The sequence below is a fragment of the Chionomys nivalis genome, chromosome 25 (assembly GCF_950005125.1).
Source record: "Chionomys nivalis chromosome 25, mChiNiv1.1, whole genome shotgun sequence".
In the NCBI taxonomy this organism is placed as follows: domain Eukaryota; kingdom Metazoa; phylum Chordata; class Mammalia; order Rodentia; family Cricetidae; genus Chionomys; species Chionomys nivalis.
Genome location: NC_080110.1, coordinates 430,373 through 450,298, shown reverse-complemented (window position 1 = coordinate 450,298; position 19,926 = coordinate 430,373). Strand labels below are relative to the sequence as shown.

General features: G+C 37.9%; 3 protein-coding genes across 3 annotated transcripts; 1 reads left to right on the top strand and 2 right to left on the bottom strand.

Moving 5' to 3' along the window:
- Positions 1–899: 899 nt before the first annotated feature.
- Positions 900–1,817, bottom strand: LOC130866253 (olfactory receptor 142). Its single transcript, XM_057757521.1, has one exon. It carries the CDS (start codon positions 1,815–1,817, stop codon positions 900–902), a length of 918 nt encoding a protein of 305 aa, XP_057613504.1.
- Positions 1,818–7,250: 5,433 nt separating this feature from the next.
- Positions 7,251–8,186, bottom strand: LOC130866171 (olfactory receptor 142-like). Its single transcript, XM_057757403.1, has one exon. It carries the CDS (start codon positions 8,184–8,186, stop codon positions 7,251–7,253), a length of 936 nt encoding a protein of 311 aa, XP_057613386.1.
- A 7,600-nt stretch (positions 8,187–15,786) lies between these two features.
- Positions 15,787–16,716, top strand: LOC130866252 (olfactory receptor 4X2-like). The gene has a single exon (XM_057757520.1). The coding sequence runs from the start codon at positions 15,787–15,789 to the stop codon at positions 16,714–16,716; it is 930 nt and encodes a 309-aa protein (XP_057613503.1).
- Positions 16,717–19,926: the final 3,210 nt, after the last annotated feature.

Below are 19,926 nucleotides of genomic sequence, written 5' to 3'. Positions count from 1 at the left end.
TATATTCACTTACAAAGGTGTAACTCATGAGTCATCAAATTGTGTTCTAACTTTTAAAAGGAGTGATGTACTTAAAGGCAAGATATTCATTTCCATTAACATGCAAAAATATATTATAGTATAAATGTAAAACTACATTCAGTAGACTCTACTTGTCTACACTTTCAGGTTTCACAGTCCCAGTTATCTTGATTAACCTCAGCCTCCAAACAATCAATGGGAAATTTCAGAAATAAGAATTTTAGGTTATAGTCTTCAAATTGTTTCACTGCATCCTTCTAAGGACATGAATGCCCACTTTGCCAGTGTTGTCACTCTGTATGCCTCTCAACTCGCAGATACTGTGCCAAGCCCACAGCCTGGCACCCAGCTCCTGCATTGCAGGAACTCTTATTTACTTCATAGTGGTCCTAAAGAATAATAGTCATGTTGCAAAGGTATTGTCAGGATAAAGAACCTGGAGGGTAGAGCAACTCTGTGCTGTGTGACAGATCCATGGGGCAAACAAAGAAAATCAAATCAAATAAAATACCTCACAATCATCTGTTTTATTACTCACTGGGGTATATTAAACACTGTGGAAACATGAACTAGTTTAAGTAAACGTAACCGTAACGTGTATTTTCAAGAAAGAAAAAGTTAGTTTGAAATAATAAAAACACATATCTGAAATTCAGTGACCTGTCTTCACGTTAGTAGATTAGTTTTAGAACTAATAATTTAAGGAAAACTAAAGTACAGGGCAAGTTACCTAGTAAAGTGCTGTGAATAAATTTTACTACAACTCTTAATAGATTTTTTTTAAAAGAAAGAAAAAGAAAAGAAAATCTTACTCAAAACAAAACCCATTTCAATAAGCACCAAAAAACAAGACATATTTGTAATTTGTTTGTGGTCCCTTAGTTCTCTAGTTGTCTCCAAAATTTCCTTATGGCATTTTTCATCTCTGCATTCCTTAATGTATAGACAATGGGGTTCAGCATGGGGGTGATGACAGTGTAGAACACAGCCACAAGCTTGTCCACAGTGTAGATAGAGGAAGGTCTCATGTAAATAAAAGTACCAGGCCCGAAGAACAAGATGACCACTGTAATGTGGGAGGCACAGGTGGAGAGGGCCTTGCGCCTCCCCTCTGCAGAATGGTTCCGCAAATTCACAAGGATGGTGATATAGGAGGACACCAAAATAAGGAGAGAGACAATAGAGATTAAACCACTATTGGCCATCACGATAACCCCCTCCATAAAGGTGTCAGTGCAGGCAAGTTTAAATAATGGCTGGAGGTCACAGAAGTAGTGGTCAATTACATTGGGACCACAGAAGGGCAATGGAATGGTGATGAGGATCTGGATGGTGGAGTGAATGAGGCCCCCCAGCCAGGAGCCAGCTACCAGCATGTGACACACTTGATGACTCATGATGTTCATGTAATGGAGAGGTTTGCAGATGGCCACATAGCGATCATAGGCCATCACCACAAGCAGAATGACTTCAACAACTCCAAAGAAATGGGAGAAGAATATCTGAGCCAGGCAGCCCTTCAGGGAGATGGTTTTAATCTTTACAAGTAAGTCAGTAATGAATTTAGGGACAATGGTAGAGGAGTAACAGATCTCCACCAGGGACAAGGAGCTGAGGAAAAAGTACATTGGAGAACGCAGACTCTTACTGATGTTGACTGTCACAACAATGAGGCCATTGCCCAGCACTGTGGCCAGGTACACGGGAAGGAACAATACAAAGCATACCTTCTGCACCTCTGGATCCTGGAAAAGGCCAGTTAAAATTAACTCAGTGACATTATTTCCATTGGCCATGGAGTCAGCTCAAGTGTGTTGGACATCAGATAGAATGAAGGCTAGAAAAAAGCCAAAAATTTTACCACAAATTAATTTTACTAAAAGCATTCTGGAAAGAACAGACTGTTTCACTATACACTTACTACTCAGTCTTTCATTTAGCCGTTATATACCCATTCAGGATTAAATATTAGTAACCTAATGGTTTTATTTCTTTTTAGTTTCATTTAATTATTAACAGAGAGTATAAATCCAGAATAATGTTGATATACTCATAATCACATAGAAAATGTAACTCAAAATAAGTCCTTCTAACTTTCAGCCCAGGTATCTTTCTAATTTATCACAAGGAATTCTGAAGTTAAGATTTCAAGATATATTAGTAAGTAGATAGATGATAGATGCATGTACAGAAACATAGACCATGTGTTTGTATTATCTTTATTGCATTTAATAAGTCTCCTTTTGAGTCATCTCTTTGATACTGTGCTGGTTGGAATTCTTTATATCCTTTTTTTCCTCAGAGAAGTACTACGTCTGAAGTATAGACTTGGTAATTAATAAAGAACACACATTTGTTAGATCATGATTCTACAAGTTGGGAAGTACAAAGCAAACTCGGACTCAATGTGTTGTGACATTATATGATGAGACAGACAAACATGACAAGGAAAGCTCCCTCTGGCATGCAGTCTTCAAGCCTGCAGAGTGATGCATGCGCAGAATAAGCTGTGGTGATTCAGTTTCCAACCAGGATCCAATTTCCAAAACCATAAACTCACCAGGAAACAAATCTACACTTTCGGAAGAAATAATTTCCCTGTTCTTTCTGTCCTTTCCCAATGTCTTCCATGATGTTTTCTATCTTAGTTGTCCCAGTCCTCACTGTACTCAAAGCAGAATCCTCTACATCTTCTTGCCTCAAGAAATATGTTTCTACAACAAATGTTCACATATCTGAGAGTGTGGAAATAACTATATCTTCCACACTGTTGCACAATCGTTTCCAACTAACTACCACCAAATCTACTGAGAGACGTTCATTCCAGGAAAACAGAGAAATTTCAAAATAGCTAAGTGGAATTAGGTGAGTGGAGCAATAGAGAGTGGATTCCATAGAGAAAAGAGATGCTGAAAAAGGGAAAGGTTATGTTTCCAGACACAATAGTGACAAGGTACATATGAATTCACAGAAACTGACAGCATGTGCAAGACCTGCACAAATTCAAGATAGACAAAATCCCGGCATGGAAAAGGACCAGTGGATGAAAAAAAATCCCACCACAAAGCAAAGACCTATTTGCAACTGATACCCACTGGGCAAGAGAAAAATCAGTTTTCTCCCATAGAGTGACACTGTGTATATCAACCACACTCCAAAGTTCACCCGATGCCCAGAATTAATTAGGCAACACAAAACAGACTCTATACTGCAGGGAGGTCTTGTGGAATCTATGTTAGTTTTGGGTTAGGTGTTGTTTGGTTGTTTAGTTGATTTTTGTTTAGGTTACCTGATTTATTTTGGAAGAAAAAGAACATAAAGTTGGATGGGTATGGAGAGGGAGAATGTGGGAGTAGTAGTAGGGGACTGGAAAAGAATATGTTTAAAATATGTTATAGAGATAAATACTTTGCATTGGTATGGATCCTGGTTTATTGATACAAATTTTTTTTTTTTTTTTTTTTTTTTTGGTTTTTCGAGACAGGGTTTCTCTGTGGTTTTGGAGCCTGTCCTGGAACTAGCTCTTGTAGACCAGGCTGGTCTCGAACTCACAGAGATCTGCCTTTGTTATATGTATATTTCTTCTGTTGTTTAAGGTATGATGTGTTTGTGAAGCTCATTTAAAAATGCAATGCGTAATTAAAAATTATGAAATAAAAGTCGTTTATAATAATAAAACTTTTAGTCATGTTGGTTAGGTTTTCTAGATATATAGAGATATATTTCAGATGAATAGGTATTCTTCAAATCTTTCAAACCTAGGAATATTGCATTTAAAATATTTTAAGAACTTAGGATGTTTTATGACAGTGAGACATGTCTGCTTCTGGCAGCACCAATTTCTTCAGAGAGGTTGATGGGCACTGTATAAAATGTATTAATTAAAATAAATAAGAACTGAAACTTTTGAGACAGCAGAAAACATTTTTATCACTGACAAAGATGATAAGGGAGATGGAAGTTTATGTGTATTACGAATAACCTTGACAAGGTTTAATCCCTTAATTCGGAAAACACACAAAGTTGCATAGCGTCTTGTTTTTCCAGGCTCAATTCCCCCAACAAGAAGACGTCTGACATCTGATAACCTTTTTTGACACAACCTGCTCCTACTCAGCTCTGTCTTTTCTTATTTAATCTTCTCTCTCTCTCTCTCTCTCTCTCTCTCTCTCTCTCTCTCTCTCTCTCTCTTCTGTCTTTTCCTCTCTCCCTCCCGCTCTCAATCTCTGTCTTCAACCCCCACTCATTAGCAATTGAGAAATTCCTCCTCTTTCCCCACAATGAATGTCTCACCAAGGAAAATGGAAGCCAGGAGGACAAGTCTATAAAGTCACACACCAGCAGATGGACATGGAGTAGAGAAAATTATGAGTTACCTGATAACTATTGCAGCCTGTAGACTCTGCTTCTTACTTCAAGTCGCTTCACCTACCTTCTGGTCAAAAGAGCTGGTGTGCTCCTTGTTCCCAGGTAGAGCAGGATTTAGACCACATGGACTTCAAATAAATTGTCTCTAATTCATCATAAAAAAATCTCCTCTCCCACAGAAAATGCTATGTCTCAAGGAGAGACTGTGCTCTGGCGGAAAAAAAACTAGATAGGGAAAGAGTATCAGATTCCTCCTTACAGATTCTGTTTTCTTTCATAAGTGAAATCCCTTGACTAATATCATCACTGAGCAGATTTCCCACTGAAAACCCAAACCAAGTCACACTCAGCAAAACTACACTAGGAGCATTTTCCTAAACATTTAGAGAATAATGTATAATAATCTTATTTTAACTTCTGAAGGTATAAAAAAATGGAAGAGTCTGAGAAAGGTGAATTGATTTCCCAAAACCACACTCTGTTCTTTATTTGGTACTATCACAGAAAACAATACTCTCTCCAAATCATTAGGCTTTGTGGATATGAGGTGGAAATGTTACTGCATTTCAAAAGTTGGATGTGTCCCCTAAGGAGTATTTAGAAAATAAGGTGATGACTAAGAAAAATCACAAAGAAAGGAAATATTTAGACTTACAACATTAGAATAAAAATAAAAATTCATGAGAATAGAAAATTCAGCGGTAATAAAATCCTGCTTTGATGCCTCAGTCATGTCTATCCACACAATGTCCAAAGGTTGTGATTAAATGCTCAGATACTTGGACTATTTATGATAAATAAGCCACACACATGATCAAGAAACCGACTTCCCCATGGAATTTCTTTTACCTGTAGGAAAACTTAGCCAAATAAAGAATGACTTAGGGAAAGTTTCTAAATCTTTTGCAATAATTTTAATGTCATTTCAATATTGCTTTACACCCAAAAAGGAGAAGGTACATAAAAAAGTAAAGGTGATAGGGCTTATTGCCTATGGTTTCTGACTGATATATCAGAATTTTTAAAAAGGAAGAGAAAGTCCTTAGGCATTAGGTTTTGATGAGCTACTGAATAAGTATCCAACTGAGGGCAGCCTATCCTTTTACCACTTTTTTTTTAAAGATTTATTTATTTATTATGTATACAACATTCTGCCTCGATGTATGCCCGCATGCCAGAGCAGGGCGCCAGATCTCAGTACAGATGTTGTGAGCCACCATGTGGCTGCTGGGAATTGAACTCAGGACCTCTGGAAAAGCAGCCAGTGCTCTTTACCTCTGAGCCATCTCTCCAGCCCCCTTTTACCACTTTTATATAAAACTACAGTGTTGATTGACATTATTATATTTTCATCTTCTCATTCTCACATTTGTATATTTGTGTATAACATACATTATAAAACTACTTGCCCCCCTATACTTCTGCCTCTCTATCTGTAAATGATAGTTTACTATACCCACTGAATATGTCAAGAATTGGACTCTGAAAGATAACATTCATCAACTCATCCATTCAATAAATAATCCAGCAAAATCTCTAGCTTTATATAGTTCTTCTGCTTAGCATGTGATCATGAGACAGGAAATCGCACAGGCTATAAATACATTCTTAGGTGGACATTGAGAGAGCAAGACAAGCTGACTAGGCATGGCCTGTGGCTGGTGCAAATGCTCCTTTTCTCCAGCCACCCTGACATTTGTGTGGGAATCTGGGAGTGATCAGAAAGGATATGTGAGGATGAGATAAAGAGCTGGTTAATGACACCTGAGGTTAGAGGCAGGTAGACACAGAGCCATCAAGGTAGTGGAATAGAAGTCTTGCCTCTAACACTGAGAAATCTACAAGTCTGAGGAAAACACACTTATGCTACCAACTTTCATAGTCATATGGTGTGTACCTATATAAATTTAAGTAAGTTAAAATTAAATTTTAAGAATTCCAGGTTTTAGTGACATTATACATAATTTAAATGCCCATTAGCCATGTGTCTTTGACTATTGTGTATTATCACAGACACACAAGACTTTCGTCCACATATGAATTTGTCCATGCCTTGCCCTGCAGCCACAAATTCCTCTTGTATATGATCTCAGAGCCCAAAAGATACTTGGTGAAAACACAGCCTATTCTGGCACACACACACTTGAGAAAATCTGGGTGAATGGATGCAAATCAGTGCAATCCTATACAACTCATAAGCCAAAAGGGACCAATTGTAAAATACACTCAGAACATTTTACAGTGGGGAGAGAAAATGGGGTATCAAAGAGATTATGAGAGATATAATCATGTAGATTATTATAGACTCTTTTAATCCCATCTCACTGAAAAAAAATCAGTGGCCATTAGAAGAAATAGCTGTGGCATGGTCACTCACAATAATGGGAAAGAGATGCAAATTTTAAAAAGTATGACCCTGTCCTTAATTCTTCAAGTGAAAACAATAATCAGTTCTCAACAAAAATAAATGCTAATTTTGAGATAGTAATAGCATAAAATGATTTGTATACAATGCATGCAAGTACTAAAATATACTTTACCCAATATTACAAAATATTAACATGTCTCAAAAGAAGATAAAAGCATGTTTCTAAATATTCTTGGAATTTGCATTTGCTTTGAGCCTTCAAATTTCTCAAACCCATGAGCAACTATGCATTACCCAGGAAACTATGCAGCCAATCAAATTCATCATGTCAGTGAGACAGCCATACCTCTGTTCTTGGAGTATTTGTTTGCTAAGAGGAGTACAACAGTAAAAGAAATATGCTCTTTTTACTACTCTCTTATTTGAATATGCACCAAACATCAAAATCTACATCAACAACAGACTAAGTTTTAAAATCCCTTCCCATCATTTATTACTCCATTCGCTCTGCCTCTGAGCTCTTTTTGTCCCACAACTTCTTTATGGCATTTTTCACCTCTGCATTTCTAAGGGTGTAGATGATGGGGTTCAGCATGGGAGTAATGACTGTGTAGAACACAGCCACAAGCTTGTCTTCAGTAAATGTAGAAGAAGGTCTCAGATAAAGGAAGCTAGCAGGTCCAAAGAACAAGATGACCACTGTAATGTGGGAGGCACAGGTGGAGAGGGCCTTGCGCCTCCCCTCTGCAGAATGGTTCCGCAAATTCACAAGGATGGTGATATAGGAGGACACCAAAATAAGGAGAGAGACAATAGAGATTAAACCACTATTGGCCATCACGATAACCCCCTCCATAAAGGTGTCAGTGCAGGCAAGTTTAAATAATGGCTGGAGGTCACAGAAGTAGTGGTCAATTACATTGGGACCACAGAAGGGCAATGGAATGGTGATGAGGATCTGGATGGTAGAGTGAATGAGGCCCCCCAGCCAGGAGCCAGCTACCAGCATGTGACACACTTGATGACTCATGATGTTCATGTAATGGAGAGGTTTGCAGATGGCCACATAGCGATCATAGGCCATCACCACAAGCAGAAGAATCTCAGCAACCCCCAAAAGGTGGAAGAAGAATATCTGAGCTAGGCAGCCCTTCAGGGAGATGGTTTTAATCTTTACAAGTAAGTCAGTGATGAACTTAGGAACAACAGTAGAGGAGTAGCAGATCTCCATCAGGGACAAAGAGCTGAGGAAGATGTACATGGGAGAACACAGACTCTTACTGATGTTGACTGTCACAACAATGAGGCCATTGCCCAGCACTGTGGCCAGGTATACAGGAAGGAACAATACAAAGCACACCTTTTGCACCTCTGGTTCCTGGAAAAGGCCAGTGATGATCAGTTCAGTCACATTATTTGTCTTAGCCATGGCTTCAGTTCAAGTGTGCTGGATGTTATAAAATTCTGTTGAAAAAAACAATTTTGACACAAATTCATGAGATGTATAGTATGATAGATAATGTAAAACAATTTACAAAATGTATATAATTTATTTAGGCAATTAATACTAGTTTGTGTGTATATTCAAAGTATAACATTTTATATTTTTTAATCTGTTTACTTTGTAACTAGAAAATGAATATTCAGAAAAACTTATTTGAAAATAATAACAGAAGAAGTAAAGAATTCTAGGGCTCACAACCATTCTATCAGGCTTTCACTCTGGGATCCTCGTCATTTCCAGTGCAGTCAGTATTTGGAGAGTCATTTGAGTTAGGAGCCTATTTAGTGGTCTAACCTTCAGAGCACTCCTGTGCTCAGAAGTAAGCTCCTCTTACCTGTGAAGACATCAAATTCCCATTCAGTTGTGGGATGATCCTCCTTGGTGATTCTAAAACAGTAACTCACAGAATCCAAAAACCTAAAAGAACTTTTAAAATAATTAATTATATGTTATAGTTTTCATTGGAAAAAAATTACTAATTTAATTAGGTCTGCCACCCCTAAAATCATCAAATGCAGCCACTCTGTAAAAGTGAGCCTTTGTAGGTCTAAGAGGAAAATGAGGTTGTACAACAAACAATGGCTAAGAAACTCTGTATCTTATTTGTAGTCACTTTACCTTGCTGTAGATCAGAAGGGATGCTGTGTTCTTTATCTTCAACAAGGAGTCAGATCACAGATTTTAAGTAAACTCAAATTGTCTCCAACCCAATATGATGTGTGTCCCTGCTTAAATAAAACATGAGTCAAGTAGAAGTTTGGTTTTAGGAAAATTAGGCTGGGAAGGAATAAGGAATAGTTTATGAGTCCTGGTCCTTGAGCAAGCAAGGTCCCTTAAATATCACCATTCAACAGATTCCTCATTGAACACCCAGTGAGTCAGGTACCAGTCATCCTCAGATTAACTATGTTAGAATAATGTGAAGTAGATTTAAAGGGATATCTCCTAAATTTTTCTGCTCATGAATGAAATGACAAAGGCTGCGAGAGGAGAACTGGCTTCCCCAAATCACCTTCAAATGATTTTTCCATGCACTAAATCAAGAACAGTAGTCTCAATAGCATTGAAATTTCTGACTTTACTGGGTGGTGGTTGCCATTGCAATTCAAAGGCTTAACTTTCTCTCCAAGAAAAAAAAACATCACTAGTCTTAGTACCTATTAGAAATCAATGTAACTTGTATCTTAAGCTAATTACAAAATAAAGAAGAAACTCAGAAAGCTACTTGAAGTTGAACATTTGAATGTAAAAATTAATGGCAGACATAAGAAGCAGCAAAGAGAGAAATCTTAAATTTTTTCTTTTGACAAGAAAATCTACCCACTCATTCTTTATCCAAACGTGTGACTACACACTGAGGTCCTTGCATTCTTTATAATAAACTAACTCACAGGCTATAATCATGGAACAAATGTCCCCCATGGAATTTCTTTTCTCCAGAGGGAAACTTTGTGAATAAACTAGAACAAAAAGAAAAGATTTAAAATTAATCTCAAGTACTTCAGTGACTTTTACGTGAAGCTCTTTAAAATTAGGAAGGCAAAGACAAAAGATGAGAATTAGGCATGTAGGACACATTTTCCTCAGGTTTGTCTACTGAAAATAAATTTGCGAGATAGTAGATAAGAGAGACAGGACTGGAAGCCAGGACCTGAACACTAACACGTGTTTAGCAGTAAATTAACTATTTGTTTATAACCATCCCATTTACCTCTCACTTCTCATTTTTCCATTTCTACTCCTATATAAATTAACAGTTAGGCTATATGTGCTACACTGAATTTTCTAATACTCATATTTATGTACCATGTTTATATTTTAAAAATCACTTCAAAAAATCCCCTCAGTTGCCATAAACCTCATTGCTCCCTCGATGATGATAGTGGTCATGATCATGAAAAATGGGGACAACATCCTCTGGAGAAAGTACCAATCACCCTTCACTCTTTCATTCACTTACTCAACAAATACTGGTGAATACTACAAAGCACCAAGAACTAATTTAAGGGCTAGGCTTAAGAGGCACAAAATGAAACTCTCTGGATATGTGAGACTTAAATTTTATAGAGGGGGAGGGTAATCAAAAAAGAGCAATAAAAGCAAATATAAGTAATGATTTTTGTAACCATGTAAGTCAAGGATTTATGAGAACTATAAAATGTTTGTACCTTTGTCATGCTCTTCTGTCTTTTATTATTGTGTTCTTATATTTATGTATATATAAAATATATGTACTATTATATATAAGACAGTGTGTAATAAGTCTGAAGCTATAACATATTTAAGATTTTCCCCCAATATAGCAGTCATGAGGTTGTGCTCAGAGTACCCACTGATCTAATTTTAAGTTTTGTTTTGTGTTGTTTGGTTTTTGTTTCTGTTTCTATTTTTGGTTTTGGTTTTCAAGACATGGTTTCTCTGTGTGGCTCGGCTGTCCTGTAATTTGCTCTGTAGACTACGCTGGTCTTGAACTCAAAGACTCACCTGCTTCTGCCTCCCAGTACTGGGATGAAAGGTGTGTGGCACCATGCCCAACTTCACTGTTCTAATTTCTATCATCTGGAGTTCCTATAAATGGAAGATTGAACATGCACTCTTCTGTATTAGTCATTCTGCTATGAATTACAATAATTAGAGGTCACATATACAATGTATAGGTATGTAGTGTGTGTATGTGTGTGTATACCCATGTGTGAGGATGGCTGCACATGCATGTATATGTACATGTGGAGAAGCCTGAAATCAAATTCAGGTATTTCTAAATCACTTATCCACTTGATCTTTTTATTTCAGCAAAGCCTCTCACTGAACCCAGAGCTCATCAGTTCAGCTAGGCTTTCTTGCTAGCAAGGCCCAAGGATTCTCTTATCTCTTGCCTTGCACCCCACCTCCAAGTACTGTGCTGGGATTCAGACATGCATATAGATTTTTATGGATTCTAAGGATCTAAACTCAGATCCTCATGTATTCATGGAAAACACTTTACCAACTGAGCCATCTCTCCAGCCCAACAGTTCATTTTTTATGTGGTGAGGGATATCCTATTGCAACAATTCATCATAATTATATTCCTTTATCACTAGGTGTTGAATTGGTTTCATTTTGACTATTATCAGTAAAATCTTCAAGAAACATTTTAAAATATAGGCATAAACTTATAAAACCACTTACCAATTTTACATGCAAATATAGTTATGTTTCTAACTTTAAATGAGAAAGCACTAGTATGATTGTACTGCAACTGGGTAAAGAAAGTCATATCCAGTGGATTAATCTTCACCACCAGTTTAGACACCACAATAACCTGTCATGACAGTCACATTTTACAAATTTTGGAGAAAAACACCATTTTTTTTATACTGCAAATATTTAATGAAGACTGTTTCCTACAATAAGCACTCCTGGACACACACGTGTTTTAAATCCACCTTCCTGATGCAAGGTACTTGATGTTATTGCAGAGGACCTGGGTTTGATTCTTAGCACCCACATAGTGGCTCACAAACAACTGTAACTCCAGTTATGGGGATCTGATGTCCTCTTCTGGCCTCCACGGGCACAGACATACATGTAGACAAACACCCATACATATAAATTTTAAAAATCAAAATTAAAAGAATTATACCTTACTTAGACTTATTAAACAGAATCTTATAATATAGAAAATATTGAGTCTGACAGACCTTCACAAAAACTCAAATCTGTAGAAACATATTAGAGGATATGTACAGGTTTTCCTTAACTATTGAATGTTTTGATGCAATTATTCACTAATCTTCCCTGCATTCCTCTCTCTATACAGTGCAATACTTGATTTGGTGTTTGCATATGTAAAAGTAATTATTTCAAAACATTTCTTTAATCTTGATATTTCATAGTCTTCTTATTAATTATTTATAAAACTTAAAATACTTCGTTTATTCTCACTTGATATTTTTACCCTTTCACAGATTTTATTAGCTCAGTTTTGGACTCACAGAATTTAGAAAAATATAGTTTTTTCCTATATGTTCCCTATCCCAGTACCTGTGTGTGCACATCCCCCACTAGTAAATTCTCTCACCAGACACATCATTGTCACCCAAAGTCTATAATGTATGTTAGTCTATTCTAGTTGTTGCACAGTCTGTAGGCTTGTACATTCATGAATGTATGATGACATACAACCATCATAATAGCATATTTTTACTACCCTAAAAATCTTCTGTGTTCACAAAGCATGATGGCACACACCTTAATTCCAGCACTTAGGAGACAGAGTCAGGTGGATCTCTGAGTTTGAGACCAGCCTGATCTACATAGGTTTCTAGGCTAGGCAGGGTTACATAGTGATACAATTTTTGGGTTTTTAAAATCTTATCACAGGAAACTTAAAACACGAGCAGATAAGGGCAAAGCTGTGTAATGAAATGTCATGCATTTATCACCCAACTTAAATGATTATCCATTCAGGGATTTTTAAAATAAATAGTAGGGCATTACAACAAGTCTTTGGAGCCCTTTAGTTATAATATACAGGAGCATCCTATGCATTGTAGGATACTTCATGAATCTCTGACCTCCTGTCTCCTTAATGTCAGTGGCATTCTCCTCCCTGGCCAGACTGGTCAAAGGAAAAATATCTTTAAACATTATCAAATGCCTTGTACAGGCATAATCACCCCTCAGTTGAAAGCTACTGATCTATACATCTAATTCAGCACAAGTAGTATCATCACTTCTGTGATTCCGAAATCCCTGAACCACCTTTAATCATCTCTGATCAGTGGGTAAATTTCATTGTTTCACATTTCTCACTGGTTTCTAAAGAGACTTTAGGGTCCTACTTCCAGTAAGACATTTTTCCTAATTAGGAAGGGGTGAGTATGAAGATCTCCAAGGACTCCCCATTTCTCACTTAATCATGACTTCTCCCCTGGCTTTTCTTGGAGTGAACTCAAAGCTGAGCTTGCTGAGTTCTTAGTTCTCTGAGGAACACCTGAGAGGCAAATTTGTTTTGCTTTTATTTTAAATTCATGAGACGTTGAGGCTGAGGATCTCCACATTTCCAAGACTAAGGCTGCATGGGAACATATCCTCATCTTGTTACTCCACTGAGGCAGAAGACTGGGCCACACCTGGCTCATGCATCTCCATCAGGTAACTGAGAAGTTATCATGAGCTAGGGCTGTTGTCACAATTATTTGTGCTTATGTGTTAGAACATAAAATATCACTGTGCTCACAAGAGCAAAGTAACTGAAACACTGGTGTGAGCTTTGTGGCCATAGGTTTAATTTAGCTGTGATAGTTCATTTAAAAGCAAAGGGAATGGTGGCATGAGACACCTGGCATTTCTGAGAGTATGCCTGCATTAATATTTGTGAAAAGCACTGTCTGGACCCTGGGTGGGACTCCAGAATTAATAAGGTATGATGTCATACCATAGACGATTTTCCTCTTTTGGTAGTTAGTGAACACCTACAATGTGTGGAACATTAGACTAAGGAGACCAAGTTTAGATGTCAAATATTCATTTATTCTCCCGATGATCAATGAATGTTATCTCTTGACATCAACTTCAGTGAGCATTGAAGATGAAATAAAGAGCAGGGCATATTCTGCCCTCTGGGAACTTATACTATAGTAGGCAATAAAATTCATTGTGATGAGTGCTATGGTTACAGAATGTCCTGAGAGAAGGCACAGTGGTTACAAGGACCTATGAATGGGAGAGGAGATGTCTCATCCCTGAGAGATGCCCCAAAAAATCAAGGGCTAGAACTTTGCTTATGGGAGAATTGGGCAGGACCTAAGATTTGTGGTTTCTTCCTCTGAGGTATGTGCCATCTGCAGGTTATAATTGGAATCTTGAGTATCTGAAAACTTAAAGAACTCTGTAAATGTTACAGAAATTACTTCCTGAGAATAGCTGAATGGAAACCCAGCTCTTTTCTCCACAAGTAGCTTCCGAGGATTGCCTGATGACCTGGGAATTTATGTCTGTTCTCCACCCTTTCTGTCTATAATTGTAAGGTGTATTTCCTAAGTTCCCTCTGGTCTGCAGAGGTCTTCCTCACAGGTCTGGATCAGCGAGGGGAGAGCTTTTGTGATGGGCAGAATCATCTAGCTCTAAACTCAGGAGCCCTGGAATCTTTTTTTTTTTAATTGAAAAAAAATCTTCCGCCTCCTCCCCTCCTCCCATTTCCCTCCCCCTCCTCCCTCCCCTCTCCCCCTCCCCCCTCCTCTTCTCCTCCCTCTCCAGCCCCAAGAGTAGTCAGGGTTCCCTGCCCTGTGGAAAGTCCAAGGTCCTCCCCACTCCATCCAGGTCTAGGAAGGTGAACATCCAAACTGTCTAGGCTCCCACAAAGCCAGAACATGAAGTAGGATCAAAACTCCGTGCCATTGTCCTTGGCCTCTCATCAGCTCTCATTGTCCGCCATGTTCAGAGAGTCCGGTTTTATCCCATGATTTTTCAGTCACAGTCCAGCTGGCCTTGGTGAGCTCCCAATAGATCAGACCCACTGTCTCAGTGGGCGGGTGCACCCCTCGTGGTCCTGCCTTCCTTGCTCATGTTCTCCCTCCTGCTCCTCGTTAGGACCTTGGGAGCTCAGTCCGGTGCTCCAGTGTGCGCCTCTGTCTCTATTTCCCCGATCGCTAGATGAAGGTTCTATGGTGATATGCAAGATATTCATCAGTATGAGCCCTGGAATCTTGCTGGAGTTAATACACACAGTCTCAGCTACGTTGGAAAAAGCATAGTTTTCAAGTCAGACACTATGCAGTCTAAATAATGCTCTGACGTGTTATGTAGCTGGGCCCTGAACAAGGCTGTTGGATCATTGGTGCCATTAAGAGACACAGAGGAAATCAAAATGCCAGGAGAAAGAAGAAAAGAAAGTGGTTTGAAGTGAAGGAAAAAGAAAAGATCAGTAAGTAATCAAACAGAGAATGAGAACAAGAATTAGAAGAAATACAGGCACAGCCATGTCTGTAGTGAGTTCTGATCCCCTTGAGGTATACTGAACATCAAGGGAGCTAACAGCAAGGTTATCTATTCTGAAAACACTGGTACCATGTATCAAATGGTTGAGAACTTCGTTCTGCAAACCAAGCAAAGAAGTAACAAGGTAAGACTTCAGGAGAAAAAATATTAAAACCATTCAAAGGCAATAGAAAAACATGCAACACAGATGGAAACAGTGTCCTGGCAGCCTCTTCTTGATGAGAAAACACAACTTTTTAATGCCTTTCCTTTTTGGTGTTTCCACAACTCTACATTCTGCATACAAAATGACTTACTACTCGTTGGATAATAGACATTCTTGCTGATGGACCTTGGCTTCAGGGTAAAGTCCAAAGTCCCTAGCAGTCCTTCACATACTGATGGCATCTCTTCTATAGCATCATACTTTGCTATTTCCCTCATTATTCCTGACATAACAACACATTTGCATTTATCTCAGTCCTCATGGCATGTTCTTCCTTCCCCACATTACTAACTCCTCATTTTTCATTTCAGATCATACCACACAACTTGCTCCTCTATGGCTAACATACACAATGTAACTGAGTTCATTTTTCTGGGACTCTCTCCCAATCAAGAGGTGCAGAGAGTTTGCTTTGTGATATTTCTGCTCTTGTACACAGCCATTGTGCTGGGGAATCTCCTCATGGTGGTCACTGTCGCAGCCAGCAGAAGTCTTGAATCTCCCATGTACTTCTTCCTTAGCTCCCTCTCCTTTGTGGAGATCTGCTACTCCTCTACAACAGTGCCCAAACTCATCTTTGATCTCCTAGCTCAGAAGAAATCCATATCTGTATGGGGCTGCATGACACAGCTTTTCTTCATGCACTTCTTCGGTGGTATTGAGATGTTCCTGCTCACGGTGATGGCCTATGACCGCTATGTGGCCATCTGCAAGCCCCTGCACTACACCAGTATCATGAACCGACAGGTGTGTGCTGTCCTTGTGGGAACAGCATGGATGGGAGGCTTTGTGCATTCTATTGCCCAGATTCTTCTCATCTTTCACTTACCTTTCTGTGGTCCCAATATCATTGACCATTATTTCTGTGATGTGCTTCCTCTGCTGAAACTTGCCTGCTCAGATACCTTCCTCAATGGCCTGCTGATTGTTGCCAATGGGGGAACATTGTCTGTGATCAGTTTTGTGATCCTCTTAGCATCCTATGTGATTATCTTGTTTCATCTGAGAACTCAGAGTTCTGAGGGGCGGCGCAAAGCTCTGTCCACCTGTGGGTCCCATGTCACTGTAGTTGTCTTATTCTTTGCACCCTGCGTCTTTATCTATCTGAGACCGTCAGCCACTTTGCCTGTAGACAAGATGGTAACTGTGTTCTACACAGTGATAACTCCTCTCTTCAACCCTATCATCTATTCCCTAAGAAATGCAGAAGTGAAGAAAGCCATGAAGATTCTATGGATCAGGACAGTGAAAGTAGATAAAAAATAGAGGCTGAGTCTTTGTATGGTCCTGAGTTTGGAATAACGTTGAATTCCTAATTTGCAAAATGAGTAGAAAAAAAATTCATAGGGCTTGATAGTTCTAGAGTTGTTCTTTATGGTCCATCCTAAATTTTTCGTTTTAAGCATCTGTAAAATATATCCTGCTAGGGCTATACTATAATAATATAGCCATTTTGGAATGTTTCAAATCTTTATCCCTATAAATAAACAATGAACTTACTTTATTGAAGAATATGAAGCCCTTTGTTTTTCTGTGAAATTGAACTGCATGCTGTGTGAAAGTGCTCCTCACAGAATCAAGATTTTGTAATTAGGTACAGTGGGTGACAGGGTGTGGCTTAGCTGCTACAGTGCTTATATTCATAAAGCCCTGGGTTTAGTCAATATCACCCATAAACTTGGCATGTTGGTACATTCCTATTTTCCCAAGCACCTAGGAACTGGAAAAAGAAGGATCAGGACCTCAAGATCATCCTTGGTCACAGAGTCAGCTTTAAGCCATCCTGGGATATAAGACTCTAATTTATTATATATTTATAATTATATAAATAATACAAATATTTTATTTGAGATTATAATGTGATTACATTTTTTTCTTGCCATTTCCTCCTCTAAACCCTCCCATATATCCATCCTCACATTCCTTTGAATTCATGGTCTCTTTTTTCACTGTTATTGCATATGCGTGTGTGTGTACATATATATATATGTGTGTGTGTGTATTGAAGATATATATATCTTCAAATATAACCTGCTAAGTCTATATAACATAACTTATATGTATGTTTCAGGGCAGATAGTTTGGCACTGGACAACCAATTAGTGTGTTCTTCTCTGGGAAAAATAACCTCTCCCACCCCCAGCTTTCCTCAGTTGCCTATAGTTCTTTACGCAAGAGTGAAGCCTTGTGGGCTTCTCTCTCTCTCTCTCTCTCTCTCTCTCTCTCTCTCTCTCTCTCTCTCGCTTTAAAACTGTCTCAAGGCATTTCCTAGCAACATATTTATTATTTTCAAAGGGGAAGAGCACCATTTTCTACCCTCTTTACAATTGTCCAAAGTTAACATACCTAAATGAGATGAATTGATGTGATGTGCCTCCTAGCAGCCAAGTAGAGAGCCATAGCACCTCCTCAGTAGGAAACTGGGCTTGAATAATAGCTGTAAAAATATTCTTAATGGGGAAATTGGATTAAGGGAAAGAAGAAATTAATTTCTGTACTTTCCAAGATTTTTGTGTCAAATCACTTTAACAAAAAGTTTATATACATCAGTCTCATTCCTAGACTGCAACAAAATACCAGTTGCAGACTTCTTTCCCACATGGTCTGCCCACATCACCCATGAATCCCACAGAACATTGCTATGGAATAATCCTTTTGAACACTTAAGGAATTGCTATTTGGATTAGTTTAATAGAGGGCAAAATGGCCAATAGCTAGACAGGTAGAGGTTAGGCAGGACTTGCAGACAAAAAGAGAGCTTGAGAAAGAATGAAGATGAAGTTAGCAGTCAGACAAAAAGGAAGCAGGAGATGAACATGCCATGTTGATAAAAAGTACCACCACATGGTAGAGAATAAGACATATGAGTTAATTTAAGATGTAAGAGCTAATTAGTCACAAGTCTAAGCTATCAACCAAGCATTTAAAATTAATTATAAGTCTCTGTGTGGCTTATTATTTGAGGAACTAGTGATTGTGATAAAAAACCCTACAAATAGAGCCCAATGTGGAACCATGTATATATTCATAAAATATCTTTAAAAAGCTTAACAAAAGGTTCCAAATACACAAAACACAGTTTTCCTAGTCCTGCAACCTTTTACACAGGCCACAGATACAGATAGGTATTTCCTAGCTGCTGCCTGAAGGCTTGAGCCACCAGCATAAGCCCCAGCAGTATGCCATGAGCTAAGCCATATGGTAGGCTAAGTTTTACTCATACAAACAGAAGAGATTACAGATAGGCAATGAAGACAGATCTAGATGGAAAAAAATATTTAAATGGGTTACAGTGTGTTTAAAAATATACATAGTCTTGTGAAAGAAAAGATATGCACATTTATTTTAAAAAGTTTTAAAATAATAAAGTTCTTAAAGAAAAAATTAAGTAATATAAAGGAAAAAAGTCACATAAATATGAAACACACACAGGGGGTCTGAATCCTATATGCTATTATGCTGTTTTTAATTTTTTGATTGCTGATGAATGAACAATAGCTTCTAAGAGACACTGGGTTGTGGAAACTGCTGGATTAAATCAACCCATATATTCTTAAAATATCTTGACTTCAAAATGGAAGTCAAAAGATACGTTGCTTTGAGGAAGACGTTATGTTTTTGTTCCCACAGGAAATGAAATGCTGTATATTTGCTCAAGGTTGGAGATGATCAGGTTTGATCTGGGAAGATCCCCTGACAATCCTGGCTATAGACATAAAGAAATAAACCTAGAAAAACTACAAAACATGTAACATATATTTTACCTATTCAAACATAAGACAAAAAGTCATCTTTGGCTGACTCATGTACAATAAACAGTCTATACTTGTATTAGTCCAGATATGTATGTTACCTTTAAAAGCTTATGTATTTTCAGAGTAAGGGAAAAAGACATTAAGAGAAATGAATGATTCAGATGATCCAGCACCTCTGTTACAATCTCTTCAGTGTTATGCATCCAGAACAGCTTCAAGGCTGCTGACTGAGATGACCCAGACTCACAGACTACTCCAGACAGGACATGATCAGAATCCTGAATTTTCTCAGGATCCTACAAAGATTCCAGTGTCCCCAGAAAACAGAAAGTAGTCTAGAAAAAAACAACAGCTACATTTCCAAAAGATGGAATATGGATGTTTATCATCATTTAAGGAGGGTTAATTGTAAATTATTATTCATCATGGTAAAGAAAAAAATCTAAGCAAAGGAGTTCACTTCAAAGATCTCTTTCTAGTAGAAAAAAGGGAATAAATGTAGAAATGATGAGATTAAGAGGCAGGTTATTAAATCTACTTTAATCCAAAAAAGCAAATATTTATCTTAAATATTTTATATTGGTTTGGATGTTGGTATATTAATACAAATTAGACATTATTCTTGTTATACTATATGTATGCTTTTGCTCTTGTTTGGGGTATTGTACTTATGCAGCTCATTTAAAAATGTAATACATAATTAAGAAATATAGGTTTGTAG